Source organism: Leuciscus leuciscus, assembly GCF_965113295.1.
Source record: "Leuciscus leuciscus genome assembly, contig: HAP1_SCAFFOLD_441, whole genome shotgun sequence".
NCBI lineage: Eukaryota > Metazoa > Chordata > Actinopteri > Cypriniformes > Leuciscidae > Leuciscus > Leuciscus leuciscus.
The window spans coordinates 1-12,850 of NW_028118298.1; the positions used below are offsets into that span (position 1 = coordinate 1).

Genomic DNA, 12,850 nt, shown 5'->3' on the forward strand with positions numbered 1-12,850 from the left:
AGGAGGAAGAGTATGAGTTAGAGGAGGAAGAGTATGAGTATAAGAGGAGGAAGAGTGTGAGTTAGAGGAGGAAGAGTGTGAGTATAAGAGGAGGAAGAGTGTGAGTATAAGAGGAGGAAGAGTGTGAGTATAAGAGGAGGAAGAGTGAGTAAAAGAGGAGGAAGAGTGTGAGTATAAGAGGAGGAAGAGTGTGAGTATAAGAGGAGGAAGAGTATAAGAGGAGGAAGAGTGTGAGTATAAGAGGAGGAAGAGTATAAGAGGAGGAAGAGTATGAGTATAAGAGGAGGAAGAGTGTGAGTATAAGAGGAGGAAGAGTATGAGTATAAGAGGAGGAAGTGTATGAGTATAAGAGGAGGAAGAGTATGTGTAAGAGGAGGAAGAGTATGAGTATAAGAGGAGGAAGAGTGTGAGTTAGAGGAGGACGAGTATGAGTATAAGAGGAGGAAGAGTATGAGTTAGAGGAGGAAGAGTATGAGTATAAGAGGAGGAAGAGTGTGAGTATAAGAGGAGGAAGAGTGTGAGTATAAGAGGAGGAAGAGTATAAGAGGAGGAAGAGTGTGAGTATAAGAGGAGGAAGAGTGTGAGTATAAGAGGAGGAAGAGTGTGAGTATAAGAGGAGGAAGAGTGTGAGTATAAGAGGAGGAAGAGTATAAGAGGAGGAAGAGTGTGAGTATAAGAGGAGGAAGAGTATAAGAGGAGGAAGAGTATGAGTATAAGAGGAGGAAGAGTGTGAGTATAAGAGGAGGAAGAGTATGAGTATAAGAGGAGGAAGTGTATGAGTATAAGAGGAGGAAGAGTATGTGTAAGAGGAGGAAGAGTATGAGTATAAGAGGAGGAAGAGTGTGAGTATAAGAGGAGGAAGAGTGTGAGTATAAGAGGAGGAAGAGTGTGAGTATAAGAGGAGGAAGAGTACGGGTATAAGAGGAGGAAGAGTGTGAGTATAAGAGGAGGAAGAGTGTGAGTATAAGAGGAGGAAGAGTGTGAGTATAAGAGGAGGAAGAGTACGAGTATAAGAGGAGGAAGAGTGTGAGTATAAGAGGAGGAAGAGTGTGAGTTAGAGGAGGAAGAGTGAGTAAAAGAGGAGGAAGAGTGTGAGTATAAGAGGAGGAAGAGTGTGAGTATAAGAGGAGGAAGAGTATAAGAGGAGGAAGAGTGTGAGTATAAGAGGAGGAAGAGTATAAGAGGAGGAAGAGTATGAGTATAAGAGGAGGAAGAGTGTGAGTATAAGAGGAGGAAGAGTATGAGTATAAGAGGAGGAAGTGTATGAGTATAAGAGGAGGAAGAGTATGTGTAAGAGGAGGAAGAGTATGAGTATAAGAGGAGGAAGAGTGTGAGTTAGAGGAGGACGAGTATGAGTATAAGAGGAGGAAGAGTATGAGTTAGAGGAGGAAGAGTATGAGTATAAGAGGAGGAAGAGTGTGAGTATAAGAGGAGGAAGAGTGTGAGTATAAGAGGAGGAAGAGTATAAGAGGAGGAAGAGTGTGAGTATAAGAGGAGGAAGAGTGTGAGTATAAGAGGAGGAAGAGTGTGAGTATAAGAGGAGGAAGAGTGTGAGTATAAGAGGAGGAAGAGTATAAGAGGAGGAAGAGTGTGAGTATAAGAGGAGGAAGAGTATAAGAGGAGGAAGAGTATGAGTATAAGAGGAGGAAGAGTGTGAGTATAAGAGGAGGAAGAGTATGAGTATAAGAGGAGGAAGTGTATGAGTATAAGAGGAGGAAGAGTATGTGTAAGAGGAGGAAGAGTATGAGTATAAGAGGAGGAAGAGTGTGAGTTAGAGGAGGACGAGTATGAGTATAAGAGGAGGAAGAGTATGAGTTAGAGGAGGAAGAGTGTGAGTTAGAGGAGGAAGAGTGTGAGTATAAGAGGAGGAAGAGGAACAATGTAGATTGTTTCAAAGCAGCTTTACAGAGATAAGAGTATAATTTAAGGTAATAGAGATTGTTTTGGCTTTATAGCGGTTCTTTAATAAAGTTATTTTCCAGCTAAAGTTAGTTTTGATTGATTCGCTTCCGTCGCAACGATCATTTGTTATTAAATTAGGGTCCGCTAAGACGACACCGTTCTCTCTACACAGACTTTACACGCGAACCTGTGAGAAACACTGATGGCGTTCACATGTGCATTAAGAACTGGTTCTATAGTTATGTGCATTTGAATATATGTCTATGTCTATAATATATACCACTGTCAGGTGTCAGTACTACTTTTTTACATAATTGCAAAATTTGTTTACTTTGTTACAATATATAAATACATATTTCTCCTGTAACTGCTTTGGATTCTGTGTTCTCCATTCTTCATGTAGTGTCTAACGAATGATCTGTAGTGTTTCTAATATTGACTGATGTGTGTAAGATCTGAAAGCATTGTTTGATTTTGCCAGAAGAGTCAGAGATTCTCTGAATGAGTTTTGAACATTTGCTTTTGTGTTTAAGGTTTTGAGAAAGGGAGTGATGGTTTCAAGAAATGTGTTTTAGCAATTCAGAAAAACTGTAATTGTGCAGCTTGTTGTTTTCGGCTGATTTCTTGGTTCTCTCTTCACTCCTCTGTCTTAAAGTAATTCACACTGAGATTATTTATTTACATTTATCTTATATGTCCTGTAATGAGTCGCTGTTTTCTAATAGTAAAGTATTGTCATGTTTTCATGGTCCAATATAACAGATAAAACTACATTTACAGTTTGATGAATTCTGTGTTTCAGGGGTTTCTAGTGATGATTGGAGTGTGAGTTACAGTCGATCACACATCTGTGCACTAAAGGACTCAACAGTGATAATGAGATGCACTTATAAATACCCTACTGGACATCAGATCATGAAAGTGTTCTGGACCAAAAACCCTGTAAAGGGTGTAGATCCTCCAGATCTCTCTAAGGACCCTGAATACAGTCAGAGGCTTCAGTATCGGGGAGATAAACAGCAGAACTGCAACATCAGACTGAGTCATGTGACACTGAAGGATGAACACATGTACTGTTTCAGATTCATCACTAAAAAAGATGGAAAATGGACTGGTTATCCAGGAGTGACTCTTACTGTCACAGGTGAGTTTGATGAGGTTTATCTCTTCTTCTGTGCATTATGTTGAATAATAATCAGTGTATGACAGCAGCACTAGATATAATGTGTGTGTTGTGTTCAGATCTTCAGGTGGAGTCTCCTGAGAGAGTGACAGAGGGAGATTCAGTCACTCTGAGATGTAAAAGCAGCTGCGCTCTGACTGACAGAGCAACATTCATCTGGTACAGAAACTCACAGCCATTAACTGAGAGAAGAGACAGAAACAATGAACTCCTGCTGCAGTCAGTCAGAAGAGAGGATTCAGGCAGATATAGCTGTGCTGTACACGGACACACTCACATCTCTCCTGATGTTCAGCTCAATGTCATGTGTGAGTACAGACTGACTTTCTCTCTTTAACCCTCATGCACTTTACATTTCTGGATACAGTCTGTGTGGTCCGGGTCAAACTGACCCTAATTGTATTCAATTCCCCAAAAAACACACTATGAAAAAAAATTATAATAATTACAATCAGGTACAAATAATGAACTTTTAATATCAATACTTTTCACACATTACAAAGAATACATTTCTGAATTTATGATTTATAAAAATGTGTTTACTATTTTTTAAGACTGGCCCTCCCCAACACCCGTGGGACACTTGCCATTATACATTTATAACAATAATATCTTAGTCTAAACCTAAAGTAATCTTGACAAACTATATAGCATTTGAAAGCGTTCAGACTGTAGTTAAGATCACTCAATCCATATATGGAAATCGAATAATAATAATAATAATAATACATTTTATTTAAAGGCGCCTTTCATGGCACTCAAGGACACCTTACAAAATTCATAAAAAATAAAATAAAAATAAAAAATTTAATAAAAAAATAAATGAAAGGAAGAGTCCTATGGTCACCAGAGGAGTCTGGATGTCATCTAGTGGAAAAATTTGGTACTGCACTCAAAAAAATCATACTGAATTATTATTATTTTTTATTTTTTTTATATCAACCTACAATTTGTCACATAATTTGTTCAGATATTTAGCTTTAATTTTCTTAAAGTTTTAGTTGAAAATGTTTTGTAAAATATATATTTTATATAAAATATAAAACTTAAAAAAATATATATATTTCTACAATAATCTATGAAGTGTTCCCTTTAAAAAGATACTAAACTTAAGTTAGGCAAGGCAAGTTTATTTATATAGCACATTTCATACACAATGGCAATTCAAAGTGCTTTACATAGAAGAAATTAAAATAATAAAAAGAAACAAGAATAATTAAAACAGTTTAGAAAAATCAAATGAAATACAATACAGTACAGTCGGACGAACAGTGGCACAGTGCTCATTCAGTAAATGCATATCTAAACAGAAGTGTTTTGAGTCTGGATTTGAATGTGACCACTGTAGGAGCACATCTGATCTCTTCTGGAAGCTGGTTCCAGCATAATAGCTAAAAGCCGACTCGCCATGCTTAGAGTGAACCCTTGGTATTTCTAGCTGATATGATCCTAATGATCTGAGTGATCTGTTGGGTTTATATTCAGTGAGCATATCTGCAATGTATTGAGGTCCTAGGCCATTGAATGATTTATATACCAGTAATAATACTTTGAAATCAATCCTAAATCTAACTGGGAGCCAGTGTAAAGACCTGAGGACTGGTGTGATATGTTCATATTTTCTGGTTCTGCTCAAAGTTAGAGGAGGTATCCTCTAAAATTATCAAAGTATCCATTCGAGCTTAAGAATTTGTTCAGCTGATTGAAGATAACTTTTTCAATGATCTTGCCTATGAAAGGAAGATTTGAGATCGGTCTATAGTTGCTTAATATGGTCTTATCCAGATTGTTCTTTTTCAGGAGGGGCTTGACAACTGCAGTTTTCAGGGAGTTTGGAAAACTCCCAGAGAGAAGTGAGGCATTTACCACTTCTAGAAGATCTGCTTCTAAAATGTTTAACACACTTTTGAAAAAAGATGTGGGAAGTGTGTCAAGAGCGCATGTTGATGTTTTAAGGTGCTGTACGGTTTCTACCAAAATTTTGCCATCAATTTTATTGAAATCAGACAAAGTTACTACTTTTTCAGGTGGTTTGATCTGTCTGACCCCAGCGCAACTCAATGATGTGCTGATCACCTTTCTGATATTATTGATTTTGTGAGAGAAGAAAGAAGCAAACTCACTGCACTTGTTGTCTGAGAGCATTTCACTGGGAATCTGGCTTGGGGGGTTTGTCAGTCTCTCTACAGTAGCAAAAAGAGTGCGTGTGTTGTTTAAATTGCAGTTTATAATATTTGAGAAGAAAGTCTGTCTAGCTTTGCCTAGTTCCATATTGAAAGCATGAAGGCTGTCTTTGTAGATGTTATAATGGACTACAAGCTTTGTCTTCCGCCACATGCGCTCTGCTTTTCTGCATTGTCTTTTCATATTTTGCACTGCTGTTGAGTTTCTCCAAGGTGCTTTTTGTCTGCCACTCTTCTTCCTGACTTTCACAGGAGCAATATCATCAATTGCACTTTTAACTTTTGAGTTAAAAGAATCAAGGAGAAAATCAACAGAGTCAGCAGATATGCTTGGTGTTAAGGATATAGCCTTCATAAATAGTACACTAGTGTTCTCATTTAAGCATCTCTTCTTGACAGACTCAGATCTAGCTTCAGTGGCAGGAGAGATCAATATATCAAAGAAAATACAGAAATGATCAGACAGTGCTACATCCTTAATAACAATCGATGAGATGTTTAGACCCTTACTGATAAGTAAATCTAGAGTGTGTCCATGATTGTGTGTGGGTCCATGTACATGCTGAGTCAGATCAAAAGTTTTTAAAACAGTTTTGATTTCTTTTGCCATATTGTTTTCTGCATTATCTATGTGAATGTTAAAATCTCCAGCAATGGCAAAACAGTCAAACTCTGAGGTAATTGATGATAACAGTTCTGTAAATTCCTCAGCAAAGGCTGGAGAGTATTTTGGAGGCCTGTAAATAATGATAAGTAAAATGCGAGGAGCACCTTTTAATACAATACCCAGATATTCGAAAGACGTGTAGTTCCCAAATGATATTTGCTTACATTGATAAATATCTTTAAAAAGAGCAGCTAGACCCCCACCTCTCTTAACAGCTCTGCAGACACTCATGAAAGTAAAGTTAGGAGGGGATGTTTCATTGAGGATTGTTGCACTGCAGCTGTCTTCTAGCCAGGTTTCATTTAGAAGCATAAAATCCAGGTTGTTTGTGGTTATTAAGTCATTGACTAGAAGTGATTTATTTTTAAGTGAGCGGATGTTTAAAATTGCTAACTTAACAGTCTTACTTTTTTTTCCTACACCAATCTTAGTTAGACGTGCAATAGGCACCAGATTAGTTGAGTTTGCTGTACGGCTATTGAAGGCCTTAGACTTTCTATCTTGTAATAGAACAGCAATAGAGAAAGATACAGCAAGTTAGTGCTCTGAAGTATTTTAGATTTTTAACAAGGTTTTTAAAGGGCACCTATTATACAAAATGAACTTTTACATAGTGTTTGAACATAAATGTGTCGGCAGTGTGTGTACACAACCACCTTTTTCAATCCCCATAAATCATAAGCAGTGTCTCAGTTATCAAGCTGTATGCTTTCTCACGCACGCCCTGCCAAACTGTGGAGCCAGGTAGTGTTGCACTGCACACTCAGACCCCACTCTGGGACGGGTCCCTGTCCTCCACCTCGCTGCCCCACCACAGGTACGTCTGTAGTCCCATTGGTCCTGCTGGTTCGGTCGCTGGGAGCCTGGCTAGCGCACGTCACGCTGGCTCATTGGGACATTCAGATTTGGCTAAGCGATTCAGTACAGCGGCGAACGTATAAGCCCCTTGTTCTGCATGTGGAGATTGCGAGATTGTGAGGTCAGGGTTTAACAGCTCCTACTTCATTGTTCCCAAGAAGAGCGGTGGGTTACATCAAATCTTGGATGTGTGTGTTTTGTATGGGGCCCTTCACAAGCTTCCGTTCAAAATGCTAATGCAGAATGTGTTCGCCCCTAAGATTGGTTCACAGCGATCGACCTGAAGGACGCGTACTTTAATGTCTCAATTCTCCCTCGACACAGACCGTTCCTACGCTTTGAGTTCGAGGGACGGGCATACCAGTACAAAGTCCTCCCTGTCGCCCCGTATATTTACGAAGGTCGCGGAGGCCGCCCTCTTCTTCTTGGCCCACTCGCGAGATCAGTTGTGCGAACACAGGGACCTGGTGCTCAGACACCTCAGCCATCATCATATTCATTGAACTTTAATTTTTGTCTGTTTTAGACCCACCCAGGAATGTCTCAGTGTCCATCAGTCCATCTGGTGTAATAGTGGAGGGAGATTCAGTGACTCTGAACTGCATCAGTGACTCAAACCCTCCTGCAGAAATCAGCTGGATTAAAGGAGGAACGTTTGTAGGATCTGGAAGAATCTACAACATCTCAAAGATCAGCTCTGATGACAGTGGAGAATACAAGTGCAAGTCCATCATTAAACATGGAGAGAAATACTCTGATACTGTGACTTTAAATGTCATGTGTGAGTTAATAATCATATGTACATTGTTTAAAATTTCCAAATTCATTCATTTTTTTTATGTTTATTGTGAATTTTCTAATTTGTTCTTTTTAGACCCACCCAGGAGCGTCTCAGTGTTGATGAATGGATCTGGTGTAATAGTGGAGGGAGATTCAGTGACTCTGAACTGCATCAGTGACTCAAACCCTCCTGCTCTGAACTTCAGCTGGTTTAAGGAGAATGAAACCTCAGCTGTTGGATCTGGACAGAGTTTCAGTGCACTACAGAGTGGACGCTTCTACTGTCAGGCTCACAATCAACATGGATCTCAGAGATCAGACGCTGTAACTGTCACAGGTGAAGCTTTTATTAACACACTCCTGTATCTTCACATCATTCATCAGTTTGGAGAGTTAATCATGATTATCTTCCTCTTTCAGTTCATCATGTTGCTGGTGGGAATGTGATTGTGATCACAGCGGCATCTGGAGGATTAGTCTTCATCATCATCATCTTCATCATCATCTTCATCCTGTTCATTATGTGGGTTTAATAAAAAAACTGCAGTGATTGTATAAGTTCACATTTGGTCTGATGTAGAAGAAAATGGCTAATTTGTATTTTATTATTAGTAATCTTTAAAAACAGTGTTCATATTTTCTCTTAATTTAATACATTTGTCCATATGTCTGTGATTATAACAGGAAGAAACAAAGGAGTGTTAAAGCTGAAGATCACACAGTGAAAGAGGTAAATCATCCAAACACAACACGACTTTACAGAAGCAGAAAATCAGTCGATCAGCCGTTATCTGTGTCTCAGACTGTAACTGTACGAACTGATGAGAAACTAACATGATCAAAGTCTTTATCAAGGCAATACAGATTTTTTTTAAATTAATAAATAACTAATTTTTCCATGGTTTAATGGAATACTTTTATATTTACTGTTTTAATATAGGTTTGTTGGTCTAATTGCATAATCATTAACACATAGTGTGATGAATGAACATTTCACTTTATTTACTCATTCTGCCCTATTCTTCTCCACTCCATGTGTGAATCAATGAAATATACCTGTATTTTACATCACAACATTGATTTGATCTAACCTGATACTTGATCTGAAAAGTTTGAGGCAAACTCCTCTAGACTGAGAATCTTCAGATCAATCTGATTTACATATCTTAATAATAATTACGAATGTTCTTGTATTTCAGAATGATCTCTATTCTGATGCGTCACAGAGCGTTTCAGTCCATGATAAGCCTCTTTCTGAACCGGATTCAGCCAATGGCGCTCTGTATGCCAGTGTGAAACCCAAAAAATTAAGAGGAAAAACTCCTAAATCCAGAGATACTGAGGAGATCCAGTACGCAACTGTCCAACATCACAGAAAGACAGAGACGAAGAGAGCAGAGGAGAATGCTGCCCTACAAAGGCAAAAGTTATATCTGTTTGTATTCTGCTGGTTGCCGCCCCATCTACCTAATTTTCATTTACTGTACTTACACTCTCATCTACCTACTGTTGTTTTGTCTGCTGTCTTTGTCAATTGCCTTTATTGTTGTTTGTTTATTGTAGCGTCCTTGAGCCCTGGAAAGGCGCTATATAAATAAAACGTATTATTATTATTATTATTATTAAAAGACCTTAACTCGCTAGAGTGTGGAACTGAGAAAAATTACTTTAAAGATTTATAGTTGTCCCGCCAAATTAATTATAGGTAGGACACTGGAAATCTGGTAAATAAATGTTTTAGTAATGAAAATTATATACATAAACAAATCTTGAGCTCAAACTTGACTTTTGAACACTATTTTAAAGTTACTGTACTCTGCCTTTGTATTGTCAGCAAAAAGTGAGAAGCCATGCCAAGGCAAAAGGCAGTAACTTCCACTTTATCAATATTTGGTTGCTGATCACCATTAACAAAATCATTATAGTAACACCTGTGTAAAATCTAGTGATCATGGCATTTATTTTGTATGATTTACAATTATTAATAGCCATCTACTTATTGCTATCCTGTGCTTTGGTTGCATTCTGATGGCATTATTAATACATTAGACATGACAAAATACCTCCATAGATATATTAGTCCAGCGTTGGCTCGACCGTATTTAGGGCGGGGCTGAAAGCGCCGGTGAAGTTTTGGCACTCTGCCAGCTAGATGCATGAGTGTTTCAACCAGGTCCAGTACCCGAACTGGGTGAGGCGGGGCTTTAATTCTTGGTTGTATTCATCTGATACGGCATGTGTAAAAATTTTCTGTCAACTCTGCATAATCCTTCGCGATCGATATCGCACGTTAGTTGATGGAGCGGGTTCAGACCATACTAAATCTTCTGACCGCGTTTGTGCAGGACAAAGCTCTGAGGACATCAGAAGTTACAGGGACTGATGGCAGCTGTGCAAAGTACACAGGCTACACTGTAATTTTAATTTTAATGGACAGTAAAACAAAGGCAGTTAACCGTACAATCTGGTAGGTAGCATTATTTGATAGAACACCGGCAAAGTAACTTCATATTGACGCGCGGCTAAACAAAAGCCCCGTTCACACTACAAGCGACAAAGCGACACGATACCATTCATTTCAATGGGGAGCGGGCGACTTCCGGCGACACGCGCGACAGTGACCGTTGGCGACTGGATGGGGCGTGTCCAGCGACGCGACAAAGTTGAGATCTGTTCAACTTTATGCATATGAAGAGCGACTTTCAGGAGCGACAACCAATAGGAGTTAAGTCAGTAGGGTGTGCGTGATCCGTCATTCTTCAGTGCCGAGTCCGACCGAGGCAAGATGAATGAGAAGCTAATTTTAGCAGTCAGAAACTGTTCAATAATTTATGATATGTCTCCGTGTACATACAGTGGTACTCGCCGTGCTGACTCCGAGCCTGAATGGTTTCGTGAACTCAGAAAGACCAGTATTTGCCCATTTGCTGCAGTTAAATAGCCGCGATAGCAAAGAGCACTCGCTGTTTCTCATTCATCTTTAATATTATGCATTTTATGTACTGATTCCATTTATATTTAGACTTTTCCTTCCAAAATGTTAGCTTGTAGCGGCAAGAAAACAGATTTATTGTCTACAGCATGGAGTAACATCCGTGTTCCGTGAATGTCACTCACAAACATTACTAAGCAACTAGTAGTGGGAACGCCCACTAGCGACCTCACCGCCAGCCACTGGCGACATAGTCGCTTGTAGTGTGAACACAGCTAAAGGCAGAGCACCGTAACTCAATTTGAGCGTTCCAGAACAAAGCCAAAGAGCGGCCAACTTAACCAGCACCAACTTAACCAGTTCCAACTTAACCAGCACCAACTTAACCAGTACCAACTTAACCAGCACCAACTTAACCAGTTCCAACTTAACCAGCACCAACTTAACCAGTACCAACTTAACCAGTTCCAACTTAACCAGTGCAACTTAACCAGCACCAACTTAACCAGTTCCAACTTAACCAGTACTAATTTAACCAGTGCAACTTAACCAGCACCAACTTAACCAGTTCCAACTTAACCAGTACTAATTTAACCAGTGCAACTTAACCAGCACCAACTTAACCAGTACCAGCTTAACCAACACCAATTTAACCAGTGCAACTTAACAACCACAGATCATATAATCTGGGCTATAACATTGTTGTGCTTCTGTTTGTTTTGATTGTTTAGGCGATCAACTGTTCAGATTGTGGAAGATTCATCAGTGATCTACAGCAGCGTCAAATGAGTGATAGAGACCAGCGAACACAAAGCCTGTGTTCAGTCGTTTAATGAACGATTGGTGGATTATTGTATAGTTGTGGAATAATTTACCCTTCTGTTCAGACCACAACCAATATAAACATGTTCATCACCCACATTAAGACTCATTTGTTCTCTTTGACTCTTTGTGAGAGAATGACAGTTAATTGTGTGCTGGACTGATGTAAAGTCTGTTTCTTACTTGTTTAATTTTTTTGTGTGTAATTATATATATATATATATATATATATATATATATATATATATATATATATATTTTTTTTTTTAAGTTTGTTTGAGTTTAATCTGTTAGTATAGAGTTTGTTGTTATTCAGTATTTTTTGCTCTTCAGATTGGGGCGTAAGATTTGAAATCAGACAAGTGATATCTGCACAACTTATTAATATTCTAATGCAAAAGTATTTCATTTTATGTATTAATGTATTCTATAAAGAGTTTCCTCTGCCTGTTTTACTCTGTCTTTACAACTAGGATCAGTGCTTCAATAAACCTGATTAGCCTTCAAGACATTTACAGTGTTTTACAATCGCTATGACAATTTTTTCAATACTTTTAACAAATTTCCTAAACTCTTAACGCACCAACACACCTACAACACACAATTGGCAAAACAGTTAATTTCATGCTCAAAATCACACATTGTAAACTAAACTCCAACACTAATTTTCAAAATACAATACACTAGCAACAATACACTATGTCTACCAAAACACTGCAAACATGTCTCAAAATCAAATAATTTTTCAAAACAATAACATATATTCTCGCCCAACAGGAAGATTTAGTCAATCATAGCACAATGTCATAAAAACACTAAGATCAGATGGAATGACAGAAACTGTATTAATTTATATGTGTCAGGTATGCCCTTATACAACAGACAGTATATTGTTATTTGCAAAAGGACATTACTGCAAGATAAAAAAAATATATACAATATAGCTGCCATTTATTATGTGAAAATACAAAATATACAAACAGAAAAAGCACCAGAAGAAGAAAAAAAAAGAGTCATCTTCTAATTATCTATTTGCATAATTCAATCAGCTGTTTCTCAGTAACAATAGAATAAAATACAGGGGATATATTTGTGTTTCAATTCACACTATAAACAGCTGTTTACCTTGACTTTAGCCTGTAAGGTTAGGTTTAGAACATGGTGTTATCTGTTCTGACATACAGTGTTAAAGCACTGGTAAATTTGGCAGTAAAAATCCATTGTTTTGGTCTTGTTTGAGCTTGTGTGTAAAAGAAGTTCAAGCATTTTAAATTTGTGTTAATTGTATGCATTTTGTGTTAAAGCAACAAGAAATGTGTTAATAGTATAGCTTACACAGGCGGATGTAGTGCTAACTGATGTTGTTCTCACCTGAAGATGCTGATGTTGGTGTTTGTCAGATAATATGTATGTAATGCCTCTATGTAAATATGTAATTTGTGTGAATTATTTCTTCAAATGTATATTTTGCAGCCAAAACAATAAAACACTCCTAATGTTTTAGCAAAACTTGTAAAACATAC

General features: G+C 38.1%; 1 protein-coding gene across 6 annotated transcripts; it reads left to right on the forward strand.

The window, feature by feature from the left end:
• The first annotated feature begins 2,692 nt into the window (after window positions 1–2,692).
• LOC309491695 (B-cell receptor CD22-like) lies at window positions 2,693–12,224 on the forward strand. 6 transcript variants are annotated; one of them, XM_082190732.1, is made up of 8 exons: window positions 2,693–3,046; window positions 3,145–3,393; window positions 7,320–7,574; window positions 7,668–7,910; window positions 7,994–8,096; window positions 8,258–8,294; window positions 8,773–9,008; window positions 11,237–12,224. In XM_082190732.1, exons 1-8 carry the CDS (start codon window positions 2,779–2,781, stop codon window positions 11,292–11,294), a joined length of 1,449 nt encoding a protein of 482 aa, XP_082046858.1. In that variant the 5' UTR covers window positions 2,693–2,778; the 3' UTR covers window positions 11,295–12,224. The 6 variants fall into 6 exon arrangements, with proteins under 6 accessions (XP_082046858.1, XP_082046860.1, XP_082046856.1 ...); XM_082190730.1 differs by having other exon boundaries at window positions 2,694–3,046; window positions 8,258–8,303; XM_082190731.1 differs by having other exon boundaries at window positions 2,694–3,046; window positions 8,258–8,303; window positions 8,773–8,999.
• The last annotated feature ends 626 nt before the right edge of the window (window positions 12,225–12,850 follow it).

Coding starts and splice junctions, on each gene's coding strand:
- LOC309491695 (XM_082190730.1), top strand. CDS start 2,779: ATGAGATGCACTTATAAATACCCTACTGGACATCAGATCATGAAAGTG. Junction 3,047..3,144: donor AGTGACTCTTACTGTCACAG/GTGAGTTTGATG, acceptor TGTTGTGTTCAG/ATCTTCAGGTGGAGTCTCCT. Junction 3,394..7,319: donor TGTTCAGCTCAATGTCATGT/GTGAGTACAGAC, acceptor TGTCTGTTTTAG/ACCCACCCAGGAATGTCTCA.